The following is a 14,894-nucleotide window of genomic DNA, read 5'->3' on the forward strand; positions in this document are numbered from 1 at the left end:
TATTATCTACAGTTATAAATACTAAGGAAGATGTACATATAATTTTCCGCACATTATCTGCTTATAAAAAAGTGTGTAAATGTAGTAACGGATGTCCCAAAAATAACGCAGGATTTGAAATGTGTGTTATTTTCATTCCGAGGAGTTGGTAGCATTGTGCGGTTAGGAAAAATGAATGACCGAGTGAAGATTATCAAAATCCATTGCAAGTACGGAGAGTATGTAGCTGAGACTGGGCGCCAACTACGTAGAATTTTCGGTAGAAGGAAGGCTCCGAATGAAACAACTGTGAAAAGGTTACGTACTGCAATCATGCAATCTTACAATATGCGACTTTTTCCTGTGGAATTCGTAAAGTCCAAAATTTAATCGGATTAAATTAATACCATTCGTGAATTATAGCCAGAAATTCGGAGAGTTATCAACGAAATTCAACCGCAGATATGCAAAAGCGTGATACAGAATTAAGATATCTTCTTTCATATTTAATCGCAATATCTACCCTTTAAAAACATATAAAAACTTTGCCAATTTTTTCCCCATATGAGGCTCTGCGTTTCTTTTGTTCATGGAATTTGGTATAAATTACAATATTTGAATAAATAAATATACCTTCTTTATACTGAAGCGCAAATGTTTACATATTGCTAGTACATACTTGGAATATTTTTAAAATAAGTACAAAAGCAAAAATGTACTTGTGTTTTAATTTATCTTTCAACACATAGTATTTTTTTGTATGAGTGGGTACACATTGGTTACATCTATAAAATATACCTAATGAAATATACATAGAATTTTTATGAGGTAATTGTTCCATTAATTTTGTTTTACTCACCAAGGGAGGTTAAATCTATAAATTTTGTCCATTCTAAGAATGAAAGGTGTGCTAAATTGGTTGTCAGACATACACAATGACCCGTAACGTAAATGAAACATTTATGGCAATTAACCCGGCGCATTCGCCATTTATAGCTAATTTCAGGAATTTTGTAAGCAGACATTAATAACTGCAAAAAGTGTAATGTAAAACTATTTCAGTAATTCTAATGTACCATTGCATGTCAAAATCATTTTTGTAACTATTGCAGACATGTAAGCAGCAAAATATTCATTATATAATGTATAGTCAGTAATAGATATTTCAGAAACTATACAATTTATTAACGATATAAATCAACCCAAGAGCAAACCTACCGCAAATAAAATATTTCCTATGTTTATTTGGTATTTTGTCATTTACGAAAAAAACAATTTAATTAACCCTTGCCTTAATAGGATTACAGGCCAAAATCAAAGAGTTAAAGATGTGTGTAAAATTTTTCGGTAAAATTGGTTGGCTCGAAATATTGAAGGAAAAAGTGAACCATTCACAGTTTTGACATTCAAAAATGATTGACATTTACTTTCCAAGCAGGAGTAAACATTAATTAAATGGAAATATTACTTAATCTATACAATATTAAATATATCACGTCTTATCAAACTTAACCATTATAAAACAACAAACAAATTTGAGTACCTATACAAGATATAACAACAGTACTACAGAACCAATTAGAGCAGTAGTAACAAATTTAAAATGAAGAATTACAGTGCAAGAAAAAATATATAGAAATACATCAAACTAAATTTTCGATCGAAACTATATGTTTAACTGATTTAGTAAAAATCGTGATGGAGGAAAATATATATATATTTCATTATTAGAATAAACCTTATTAATTGAACGAGACATATATAAGAGAAGAATGTAATAATGTTCTTCCTGTAGGTATATGTAATAGTTCCCTCAATCTGGTTTCTCTAGATGGGATGTTAAACTAGATCAATGACAGAAGATATGGATAAAAAACGTAGTAATTTAAAATTTTGTTCCCAAACAACAAAATAGGAATAATTCGTCTATTTTTCAATGTATTGATAATATTATAATCAGGGGGCCTGTTATACTTTTTAAAATATAGAATTCTTAAGAAACGTTTCTGAACTTTTTCTATACCTTCGGTTAATGACTAAGGTTGAGAGTGTCATAAAAATGAACCGTATTCCAATTTCGGTGTAACCAATATCTTGTTCAACGTAATGATCGAATTAACAGTATGAAAATGTTTTGCTTCCCTAAATACGAATCCCAATGTTTGATAAGCTGCCGATATGAGCTTTTCAAAATGTAGAAGAAAGTTACCAATAATTCACGTCTGTTCATTTTATAATAATCATTTATTAGTAGCATTGTTTACAATGATCATATGGTTTAATGTGTCTATAAAATTTGAAGTCATCAGCGAATAGGAAATATTTTGAATTGTAGATAAGTAAGTAAGTCATTAGTAAAATAATAAAATAAAGGAATAATAGCGGTCCCAGGTTAGAGCCCTGAGGTACCCCTGAATTAGATTTATATCGAGCGTTCAAATAAAAACGTGGTCAAGTTGGTTCTGAAAATTTGGACGTAGGACGTAGCGTATAGCAAATGACCTTAAACGTCATCTGTCAAAGCGCTATATCGCCGCTATTAATTTGAATATTTTCGTTTTAAAAAGCGTTTAAAATGGTGTTTTCTCAAGAACAAAAAGTGTTTATCATAGAGTCCTACTTTAGAAATGGACGCAAGATTGATGGAATATGGAAGTATTCTATTGAGGAATGTTTCATAGAATTTCAAAATCAATTTCCCGGCGTTGTTGAGTACAAAATTTTTCAAAGTGCAGTTCAGCGTTGTGTTAATGTTTTTCGTGAAACGGGCAGTGTAACAAGAAAAGAAGGAAGCGGCCGACCTAAAAAGCGGACTGAAGAATTAAAAGAAAATGTCCAACAAATAATGGAAAATGCGCCAAGAACTTCTGTACGTGTTTTATCACAAATGGTGGGAGTATCAGTCGGTACCTGCCACACAGTGTTAAAAAAAGATTTGCGTTTGTTCTCCTATCGTTTAACTTGTCAGCAAGAACTTCATGAAGTTGATTTTCCGCGACGGGCTGTATTTTGTGAATGGTTTTTAAACAACTACGGTGAACTTCATAATATCACCTTTTTTTCTGATGAAGCCTGGTTTCATTTAAGTGGTTACGTAAACTCACAGAATATGAGAATGTGGTCTTCTGAAAAACCAGATAACTTTTTTGTCGAGGGCCCTCTACACGCTCAAAAAATTGGAGTTTGGTGTGCTCTCAATCGAAGGAGGATTTATGGACCTATTTTTTTTAATGGTACTCTTACTGCGCAAAGGTATAGAGAAGAAATTATCGCTCCTTTTGTTAACCAGCTGGAAGAAAACGAAATTACAAACTTTTACTTTCAACAAGATGGCGCAAGGGCACATACGGCAGGCGAGACGATGAATATGTTGAGGGAAGTTTTCCAAAATCGACTAATAAGTCTCAATGCTGAACATGAATTTCCACCGAGGTCATGTGATATTACGCCGTGTGATTTCTTTTTGTGGCCTTACCTTAAAAACACTATTTTTGAACTGCCTATTCCTGATTTAAACCATCTGCAGGCTCGACTTATAGACAAGATTCGTGAAATTAACAATACCCCGAGCATCTTAGAAAATGTCTTTAATTCTTTGAGGAACAGGTGTGAAAAGTGCTTGGAACAAGGAGGGGGACACTTTCAGCAGCTGCTTTAATTTATTGTTATAACAAGGAGGGGGACACTTTCCGCACCTCCTTTAATTGTTTGTTATTGTTATCACGATTATTCTTTAAAATAAAGTTATATAGTCATTAACGTTATTGAAACTGACAGCTGCTATACAGCTCGTTGAGAAATGAGGCTAAGTTGGTCGCTATAAGCTACTCCCTACGTCCAATATGTCAGAGCCAACTTCGACCACGTTTTTATTTGAACGCTCGTTACTTAGTAGAACAAATGTTCTTATATTTGACAAGAAAAGGTCGATCTCTTCCGTATGAAGTAATCAATAAAATTAGAGGTCCCATACATACTTATTTTATTTAATAACTCAACGTGATTTACTTTATCAAATGCTTCAAGTATATCCTGAGTATAAGATGTAAGATTGGTTAAAAAAGAACGTTTAGGTATAAAACCGTGCTGATTTGCAATTTTACTAAAATGATTCCATAAATATTTATAAATAATTTGTTCTGAAATTTTGGGTGGAGCTGAAAGTACTGAAATCGACCTATAATTCTAAATAAACTTTTTATCTCCCGATTTATAAATAGGGGAAACCAACGACACCTTCCAAGCTACGTATGATGTAATGTAATACTTTTTATTAGTCTACTTTTTCCGATGTGGAATTTTTTATTAGGTAAAAATAGTCGTATAAAGACAAACCTTGATCTTTTCGTTTTAATTTTTCCGCAGGTAGTAAAATACCCAATAAACAGAGAAGAAATAATACTATGCGATAAACAAATAATTTCAGGCAACAAATAATGAGGATATTAAATAAACATTTGCTTGCAGATACGTGAAGTCCTTTCCAGTACATACAAATTTGTTGTACAGTATGTATTTTTATAAATAACAAGAATTTTCAACACATTAAATCCTGTGCGACATAAACAACTACTACAAGCTACACTATGAATATTTAGTAGGTGTTTATTACCCGCTTTCCGTAAAAGTGCATATTGTAGGTGAAAGAGCAAATAGTTGCACCCAATGATGCCTAACGGTTTCTGTAGTAGAAATAGAGACGTCCAAGGCTAGACGCGCTTGCATCGAGCTATCCCGTAAATTACGAATTGTGCATCGAAATAATAATCGGTTTTCGTTACAAGGCAACTCTCGCAAGGTTAATGCAATATGTCGTGAGTGCACGTTATCCTTACACGTTTGTGTAATAAATTTTCGTGTTTTATAGTGGTTCGTAAAATATTGTTCTAGGTATTACGATGATATCTCGGAAATTTGAATATTATACAAATTTGTTCTATTTAACAGACTGCGGCCGACTGTTAAGAGACACGCATATTTTTGCGACTCGAGTGTCTGATATCGCCTGAAATTAGATACGACCTTATGTAAGCGTGTCAAAGTATTAAAATTCTACAGGTACTTTCGTGAAGTTAAAGTCAAGTTTGCAGCTGTTTTTAAATAACCTCTAAGATAAGAGAATTCTGGGGCTGTTATTTACGGAAAAATCAATATATTGCCGAACGTGTACCAGTAAAAATCGCCACATTTCCGAAATCTCAACGTGAAGTGATCTAGAGAGTACACCATGCTGCATAGTTCTTCAGCGCTATGATCGCCAGTCAGGAAGAGCGGATATGCCAAGGGAGCAAAGCAGTCAGATGGTTGTAATTTTCACTAAACTTTCGAACTCAAGTTAATCAGTCGGCGAGATTCAAGTCAAAACAACATCTTTGACTAATCACAGACAACGAATGTAAAGCGTTTGGGACAGTCAAATTCTCCCTCATTTTCCGAGTTCAACGGACAATATCTAATAAGGCAAAATATGCAGTTTATTAATGAAGACAATAGCTCCTGGCCACCGCGAAAGACCCAACTCTCAGCAACTCAAGAAGTAGCTTGACCAATAATCCAATTAAATAAGCCTTTAAATCGAAATTTTGGTCAACTTGCCTGAATTTTTGATATAAGTTAGTTTGAGGTATATTGTAACAATGTGATAGTAATTTTTTTGTTCAATCCCCAGTCAAGGGTGAAAAAAGATAAAACAAAGGGTTTTTTCAAGATAACTCAAAAGGAGTAAGGGCTAGAAAAAAAAGTTTCTGGTAAAAGTTGTAAAGCATAAAAATGGCCTCTTGACTTTTCTTGTACTATTAAAATTAACAGAGTTAGGGAGCCTAGAAGTTAAGATTTCAGAAATTTAAAAAAATCATAGCAAGCAGAAAAATGAATGAATTTTGTAATTTTTTTGTCAATCCACTCTAAAAAATGTAACCTTTCTTTTCAGAGAAATAATTTCAAATTGTTTTAGTTTTGTTAAATCATTAAAATTAACGATTAAACATTCAAAGTAGATTGAAAATAAAATTATAAAATTCATTCATTTTTCCGCATGTTACGATTTTTTTAAATTTCTGAAATCTTCCCTTAACTTCTAGCCTCCCTAATTCTGTTAATTTTAATAGTACAAGAAGAAGTCAAGAGACCATTCTTATGTGGAATTGTATGCTTTACAACTTTTTTTTCTAGCCCTTACCACTTTTGAGTTATCTTGAAAAACCCTTTTGTTTTATCTTTTTTCACCCTTGGCCGGGAGTTGAACAAAAAATTATTGTCACTTATTGTTATAATATACTTCAAACTAACTTATATCTAAAATTCAGGCAAGTTGGTCAAAATTTCGATTTAAAGGCTTATTTAATTGGACTGCAAATTCATCTTGTCTGCATGTTTCAGATAATTTGCTCATATAGGCATTTAATAGCAAATATCTATCTATACACGATGTAATTAAAATGCTTGGTCAAACTTTAAATGGTAAAACATACTATGCTCAAACAAATATTACTATAAATGTCATGGCATCAAATTATTCCTGATATAATGATAATAGTTCAATTCATGAAGTTGTCCACAAAAAAAAGCAAATAATAATTTACATGGTTTTTCATTACTGATTTTTTGTAAAATTAAATTTTGATTAATATTGAAGAAGAAGCGAAAACGAGAGCTTTGATTAATTTGTGTCGAAAAATATCTAATTGATGTGTCAATGAAATATGTAATTTTTACAAATTCATCAATATCGTTAAAAAAAGAACATAACATACATGCTTGGAGTCACTAGGATGAAGTAGGAAATGATGAGACAAAACATTACTCAATCAAAACAATCAAATTGTAATTGGAAATATTGAGATTCACTGTTCGTAGTACTAAAAAAATTAAATTGAAATATAAATGCCAAGACCGTTTATTGTTAAGTACTAGGAAGCAAAAAAAGTGACTGATTCATAACAAATTAAATTCTTACATCTACTCGTAATACGAGTAGCAAGAATACCTCTCACTTACTGCAAAGAAATAAGCTAAATACATATTGAAACAAAATAAAAATTCTTATCTCGAACAGTGTTAATGAATGTGACTATTAGAAATAATGACAAGTTCTATAACTACTGTTGAATAATTTGCTACAAAGATAAACTTCATTAACAATTATCATTATCATAAAAGCCCATGTTTTATTATGTATATTATGTATACATTATGTGTACAAAACAGTAGAATCATGAGAGAAGAAAATAATAATATATACCTATATTTTTAAGATATCTAAATTTATAGATAACCTCTATATTAACTAGATTTTCTATTATTATTTTGCAAATCTGTAATAAAAGCATTGAGTTTATTTACTTACTTTTTTTATCTAAATAATAAACAACTGTTCAAGAAATACAATAAATACTTTCAAACAATATCCATTTGCCTACTGTTCAGAGAAATAAGTAGCCAAAACTATTTTGTTTAATGTGTAATTCTACCTATTGTATTAATTTACTAAGAATACATTATACTTTATTAGAATGTATCATTCCTAAAATGTTCGAATTTCTAAGAATATCCGAAGGTTTTTAGGACATTTATTAAGATTTTTTCAAGGTTCACACACTCGCACATGGAATGTTGTCTTAAAGAATAGATTACTCAATTCAAAACCGATACTACATTTATGTTCGTTGATTGTACAACTACAGAAATTGCTGTGGACATCTTTACATTTGCTATATAAAGGGCTGAACTAAAATTATTTATTTTCCGATGAAAGGAGAAAATTCGTTTCTTTAAATAATTGTTAGTGACCGCAAATAAAAATAATAATAGTTTCGTCGTTTTTGTTACGACATACTTATTGTAAGTTTTTTGCTGCAAGATGTTCATGATATTTTTGAAATTAGTGCATTAGCCTTATAGGATGCGAAAATAAACAGTTTTCCAACCGTGGGCGTGGTCTGGAGTGTGTTTCAGAAAATTTATAAAGGATTATTACGTAAAACTTAGTCCGACCCTGCATCAACCCACTTAATCAACTAATCAACTCCTTAACATTGCAGCTATAACAACTATATGAAGCGTGAACTAAAAATTATATGTGTCCTATAAACCGCACATGGGGATAATATGCTTCTTTAAATAGTTATTGGTGGCCTTCCCACTGTCTCCTTGTTTTTGGTCTGAATTAGGTGAGGAAGTAAAATAAAAATACGAATACTACATTTCGCTGTTTTAATACGACATTCTAAGGACACTGTATGCTAGATTTTATAAGTCAAAAATTGTAAAAGTATAAAAGAGCATTTTAAAAATAAAATTAGGATTATCGGTATTTTCTATTTTATAAGGGGAATTGAAATTATTTCATTTTCGTATTTAAAGTAGAAAAGACCAACATTCTCATTTTATAGAAACTGTTTTTATACCTTTCCATTTCTGGCTTACAAAATGCAACACATCGGGTCCTGAGGATGTTTATATAGAAATGACGAAATATCGACAAACTGTAACAGCAATTTTATTGTCGTAGGTTTTTCCTGACCTAATCCGGATCAAAACAAGGAGAAAAAAGAAGAAAATATTGTTGAATTCTTGACTTAAGGCAATATTTTATTTTCTGTGTACACCTGACTGATATATTTAAAATTAAAACCTTCAGAATGTGACCAGTTTAGAAAAAAAGTTTTAACCTGCTGACCGTACAGTTTGATATGAATATAACCAATTTTAGCAACAATTACGGCCCTGCTCCATTTGACCTATTACATCGCCACGACAACCCCTACATGCTTCGCATTGCAGGAGGTTACTGATTAATTAATTAGGGAGGCGCCCTGGCATGTCCAAGCATCAGGCCTAATAGCCCAACAGAGATTTGGAAGCCAAGGTGTAAGGTATATTAAATTTGAATCTGTACTGTTGAGAGAATCACTCCCCACCGAGAAAAATGTTTAGTTAAAGTCATGTGTCCCTATTTGGTATTTGGGGATTTCTTACTTCTTTGGTTCTAACGTTTTATTTCGTAATATTTTGTAATTTCAGTATTCGTTATACCTAAAAACAGGTTAAAAAAAATCAGGTTTGAAAGTAAAAATTTATTTTTAGTGAATACATACTCTGAAAAATATAAAGAAAAATAACGCTCAAATTAAAATTAACAGAATTAACGACTACTGAAAGGAGTGGATAATTAAATATGTTTAGAGAACTGTTTATAATTCTAGGTACTTGAGCGAAAGGAAATAATAATGAACATCCTAAACTAGTAACATTTTTAAACTGTAGTCTTACAAAATGACATAAGCACCTCTTCCTTAATTGCAACGTTCTTCAGAATAACGGTTTCCCTCTTGTAGGAACCGAGGGAAGGTGTAATTTTGAGCGGCTCAAAGTTTAAAGGTTAGTTATTACCACCAAACATGCAACGTTCTAATTGATGAGAAAAGGATGTTATTTACTTGTTAAACACAATAACTCGTTTCCTGCATAAAGTAAATACTTTATTTGTTTTATGTTTGTTGTTGGAGGAAGCTCTTCTCTTGAGTGTTTAGTATATTATTGAAATGAGCGCGCTGAAACTCACAAAGAGAATATTAAATTTGCTCTTACGGGATCTCCGATGGACATGGTGTTTAGACAGTAATTGTTGGAAAGATCTTTTGCTACAAGATATACAAGATGTTTCTGAAATAAGAGCCTTCGAAGTGGTAACAAATGCCGACCCTTTAATCAACAACAATTGTTACATTTAATAGTTTTACACCTTTAAATTATGGGTCAACTTTTAATATTTATTCAGTAACACCAATTTTTATTACATTCTACTTACGATTTTGGCACTTGTTTATATTTTTGATATTTAATGGACAAGTTACATAGTGTTATTGTAGTTACTTAAGTCTTGCCCAAGTAAAAGGTCGATTTCGGGTTGTCGTTTCACGACTGACTTTTCTAAGAAGTTGGAAGGCTCAGATTTGGGCAGTAAATTGGCCAATTCATTGTACTATGTCAAAGGGTTTCTCGAACATTTTACTGATGAATGTAAAATATAATTCAGACGGGATATTGTTAACTGTTTTGCAGCCGCATCGCTAGCAACACAGTAGTTCTTATGCAAAGAGCACTTTCTTTATTATTGCATTCACCCCTACAATAGAGACGGAATGTCACATTCAATAAACAAGGCCGTGAGAATGTTTTTATATTTCGGCAAATGTTAAAAGAAAAAGCCTTGCCTTTTTCATGTTTTTTTTTCATTCGTATGTTCTTTCATGTATTTCTAAAGCTAGACTTATATGTCTACGTACAACAAATGTCTTCGATACATTCAGAATTTTTTCCTTTTCCTTTTTACTTTCAGTATCAGTGTTTCCTACTTTTTTCTTATCTTGAACTCTGACATTTTAGTAATAGGAAAAGATATTATATCCGTCCTGAGCCCACTACTGCATTATTCTAAGCTTTTCTTTAATCTTAAAGGATTCTGTGGCTTCGGTAAGGGACAGCTTAATGCAAATACATTAAAAGGCGTCGGCGAAGCAAATATTTGTGTAGAATTTAGCCTGATAGGAAGTTTGACATGAAAAAGTAACCCCAATTCAGATATACATTTGTTTAGGGCGGGTTAAGGACTCTGGTTTCCGATAAAAAAATACACTAACCTAGTTTTTTTACCAGTAAAAACTTTCTCCGAATTTATTTTGCTTACTCGGCCCACTTCTGCAGTGGCAAAACAAGTAATAAATTTCTCGTTTTTGACTGTTACATATCACTGTGTTACCAACAGTGATTTATAATTAAATCAAACGAAGCCGTTGCATGTTTGGCTGTAATCTGCAAGTCATTACTGTCTAGTGCTGCCATAATTCCTCCTCATGGCTGGTATATTCTTGCACAGCTACGCATCAGCAACCCGTTATTGATATATGCGCTACTTGAGCTTGACACAGGGTAATAAGGTTGATGCATAAACGAAATTATGTATAAAATGTACACAACACAAAGTGCTTGTTTGAGTGTGAGTAATATATAACCTGCAAATATTCTTTGTCCACATTAAAATATGTCATCAGGGATCAAAATAGTTAAATCGTCTCATGACTGATACTGATACCGATGAGAACTGATAAGAATGAAACCGGTTTATGTTTGTAATGCTGCTGACGAATGATCTTAACTGTTTACTCGACTGGCTGTAATTAAATGCTAGGCGGATCATGAAGTTCGCAGAGTAGTTGTTTCCTACAATATCATTATTAAAAAATAATAAAGTCAGTAAATGGCAAAAGTTGAAAAATTTCCAGCCCGATTTTCGAGTCAATGGTTTAATTGTTCGAGATCTTCTCAGAAACTGACCGTTTTTGAAACGTTACCATTTCCAGTATCTTTGTAGTCATGACATTGAATTTTTTTTTCAAATCAAAAGCTGCCCCTTTGTAGCTGGTTGCCACGTCGTAGGTTTAGAACTTTGGATGTTTAAACGACTCTATTTTTTAGGAGAAATTCTGAAACTGGATATTAAATCTTCTATTTGCACCAATTTCTGATTGTACATTCTCCCTGTTAGTCCAATACTTTGATATGTGCATGGATGTTAGCTTTAATAATCATTAAATATAAGTGATGACATAGATAGCTCAGAACATGCTTTAAAAATATATGGAAGGAGATTATCTGTATCAATTGACTGTTTTAGTTTAAGTATTTTGAAAGCAGATAATATAATTTCTTTTATTGCAATTAGTTTACTATTTTGAATATTAAAATTATAAGTACTTAACTATCAACAATCCGTATCTCAGCAAATATCGTACGGACTGTAGATACATTTTAATTTCTTATATAATGCGTCTTTTTAGAAAATTTATTAGACACAGTATGGTCATAAATTGTTTCCTGTGTTTTTTTTTGGGATGAATATACATAAAAAATAATATTACCTTTTAATATAATTTTTTTTTTCGAAAGATATACTCCTTTAGAAATGCATAGGAGATATACAGTGCTTTCGAAAAGTAACGAATAAATTAATTATTTTTTAAATTGAGAAGTTTTCGAAAAAATCCCCTGGCACGTCGATTGTGTTTTTTAAAAAGGCACTTTTTGACATACGACCTATATTTGTGACGTCATCGTTTTCGAGATATGACGTCATCGACAATTTTTTAAATAGCAACCCCCAATTTTGACCACGCCATTTGAAAGAGCGTGTCATTCTACATACACAGATCATGAAAAATTATGGTGTTAAATAACAAAAATTTCAAGAAAATAATGTGAAGATTTTAAAATATAATTTTCACAGTACTGAAAATGATAATGATTATGTAAAAATCGACTAAATGGTGCGCCTCCCCATTATGCAACACTTGTCCGTGCTTATTTAGATGAGCTGTTCCCGAATCGTTGATAGGGAGAAGGGGGCCGATTGAGTGGCCAGGCCGATCGCCTGATTTGACACCTCTAGATTATTTCTTGTGGGGATACTTAAAAAGCAAAGTATACGTTACTAGACCGGTTAATTTAGAAGATTTAAAAGCAAGAATTCGTCACGGGATACATCGTATACCTCCTGAAGTTATTGATAATGTCCAAAAAGAATTTATTAATCGTCTTGGCTACTGTCAGGCAGCCAACGGTGCACAATTTGAACATTTAATTTAGTCGATTTTTACATAATCATTATCATTTTCAGTATTGTGAAAATTAAATTTTAAAATCTTCAAACATTATTTTCTTGAAATTTTTGTTATGTAACACCATAACTTTTAATGATCTGTGTATGTAGAACGACACGCTCATTCAAACGGCATGGTCAAAATTGGGGGTTGCTATTTAAAAAAATTGTCGATGACGTCATATCTCGAACAACGATGACGTCACAAATATGGGTCATATGTCAAAAAGTGCCTTTTTTAAAAACAAAATCGACGTGCCAGGGGATTTTTTCGAAAACTTCTCAATTTAAAAAATAATGAATTTATTCGTTACTTTTCGAATGCACTGTATATTTCATGATAATTTCAGTTTTTAGAGGCAACTTATACAAGTTTAAATATAGGGCATTACAATAATTATTCAAATCCTATATGTCGCGCTGGGGTATATATTTACTTACCCCGTAAATATCATTTCCAACATTTTAAATTTTACTTTAGACTACTTAAAGAAATATATACTTATGAAAAATATTGGTCTTTATTGGATAAATAATTTTTCGATAATTTCAGATTTACACAGGAAAGAGCGGAATAATAAATTTTTTAAATAAAAAAGTCACATATTTCCAGCAATTTCCATAAAACAAGTACTTTAGTTGAGTTATCGCTAAACCATTAGGTAATTTAAAACTTGTGCAATGCATTTTTATGCACTTTTCAAATATCCACCTACATGAAATTTTTGGTGTTTATTTCGCTCAACAAAAATAAATTAAAATTATTTCCGTTTTATGGAAATTGTTCGAAATGTGTGACATTTCAAAGTACACCTTTATATGCAAAGCACAATTTCTCGAAAACGATTCATTTTAACGACATTAAACAAGGGTATCATTCTTTCCCTAACAGTTTAATGATCAATATTTTTAGGATGGGGTCGAAATAAAAAGTTAAGAATAAAATAGTAATAGTCACCCTTTACTATGATATCCTACATATCCATAAATATATGTTCAAAATATGAACAAGAAAAACTTTTAAAGCACCTGTCCTTAAAAAATGTGACGTCTATCTCCTCTCTATGAAGATGTTATTAATTTTTGAAAAAAGAGGTCACCATATTTTTTTATGGAATTATCGAGGCACAATTTAGTACCACCCTGTTTATTTCTCTATAATTTCTGTTATTTCAAAACTAGCATCGCTCATTAAAAATTAACTTTTTTAGGAAATATCTCTGAAGTATTAATGAAAACATTTTTGGTATGTTCGAGAGATTTATTACAGAAATTTTTATTAAAGTGCCATAAATAATTTCGTATTGTTATTTATTAACATTCAAGCATGTTGGTGTATCATCATTTTATATCGGATTTACCGGTATTTTATATAATGCCCATAATTTTTCACAGAATGTGTTTATCGCTTTCACTGCACCAGGGCAACAGGTCCATAAATTATGTATTTGTGAAATAAAGTGAAAAATTATGAAAAAAATGTATAATAAAATCAGGAGTGTAGAGAACTCACCCGTGAGGAGGCAGCAAGCCAGTAACGAGAGATGTCGACAAATATCCATTTTTACCATATAATTTTATCGAAATTAAAACATTATCCGTTGTCCTTTAGATATTAGGCGTCCTCGTGTGGAAATGTACCTGAAAAGAGGAAAAATATTTTAGTAACTGGAAAATGAAATGCCTTTAGAACATAAGCCTTTAGCATTACACGCAACGAAGCCTAAGTTTTTATAGCAGACTTGGTTATTAAACGAATGTGTACATCAAATGATAACTAGGCATCAAGATCAGCTAATTGCGTAACTCGGTTTAATAGAGATTCAGTAATTTTATAACCAATGTCTACAAGATTATTGCATCGACTGAAGGATATATGTAATTTTAAAACTGCTTTCATTCGAACATAGATTTATATTTGAATACTGTCTTTAATTTGTCAATATTGTAATCTAGTGGAATCAATTAAACATTTAACTTATAAAAACAACAAGGTCATCCGCATGGAGTAAGTAAGCCACTACATTGTACAGACTGGTATCTGTTAGCTGACGACATGACAGAACGAGAGAGATATCATCTGATTCCAATTTCATTGTTAGTAGACTGATATTAAGTTAATCGAATAATTTAGGAAAATCGGCAACAATCAACCTAATTCGTAACCCAAACTTCAGCAACAAAATGGAGTTTGCGGTAGTAGAACTACCACTCGTAAATCCATGTCGATACTAAGATATTAATATCTTCATAAAGGTGG

At 31.7% G+C, this 14,894-nt stretch overlaps 1 protein-coding gene across 2 annotated transcripts in view; it reads right to left on the bottom strand.

The window, feature by feature from the left end:
- LOC108909279 (flocculation protein FLO11) overlaps positions 1 to 14,270 on the bottom strand; it is a 111,660-nt gene extending 97,390 nt beyond the window's left edge. For both annotated transcript variants that reach the window (XM_018713587.1, XM_018713586.1), the window contains exon 1: positions 14,148 to 14,270. In XM_018713587.1, coding sequence (XP_018569103.1) covers positions 14,148 to 14,205 — 58 coding nt within the window. In that variant the 5' untranslated portion in view covers positions 14,206 to 14,270. The remainder of the gene's footprint in view (positions 1 to 14,147) is intronic.
- Between the last annotated feature and the right edge of the window lie 624 nt (positions 14,271 to 14,894).

Source organism: Anoplophora glabripennis, unplaced genomic scaffold (genome assembly GCF_000390285.2).
Source record: "Anoplophora glabripennis isolate ALB-LARVAE unplaced genomic scaffold, Agla_2.0 scaffold342, whole genome shotgun sequence".
Lineage (NCBI taxonomy): Eukaryota > Metazoa > Arthropoda > Insecta > Coleoptera > Cerambycidae > Anoplophora > Anoplophora glabripennis.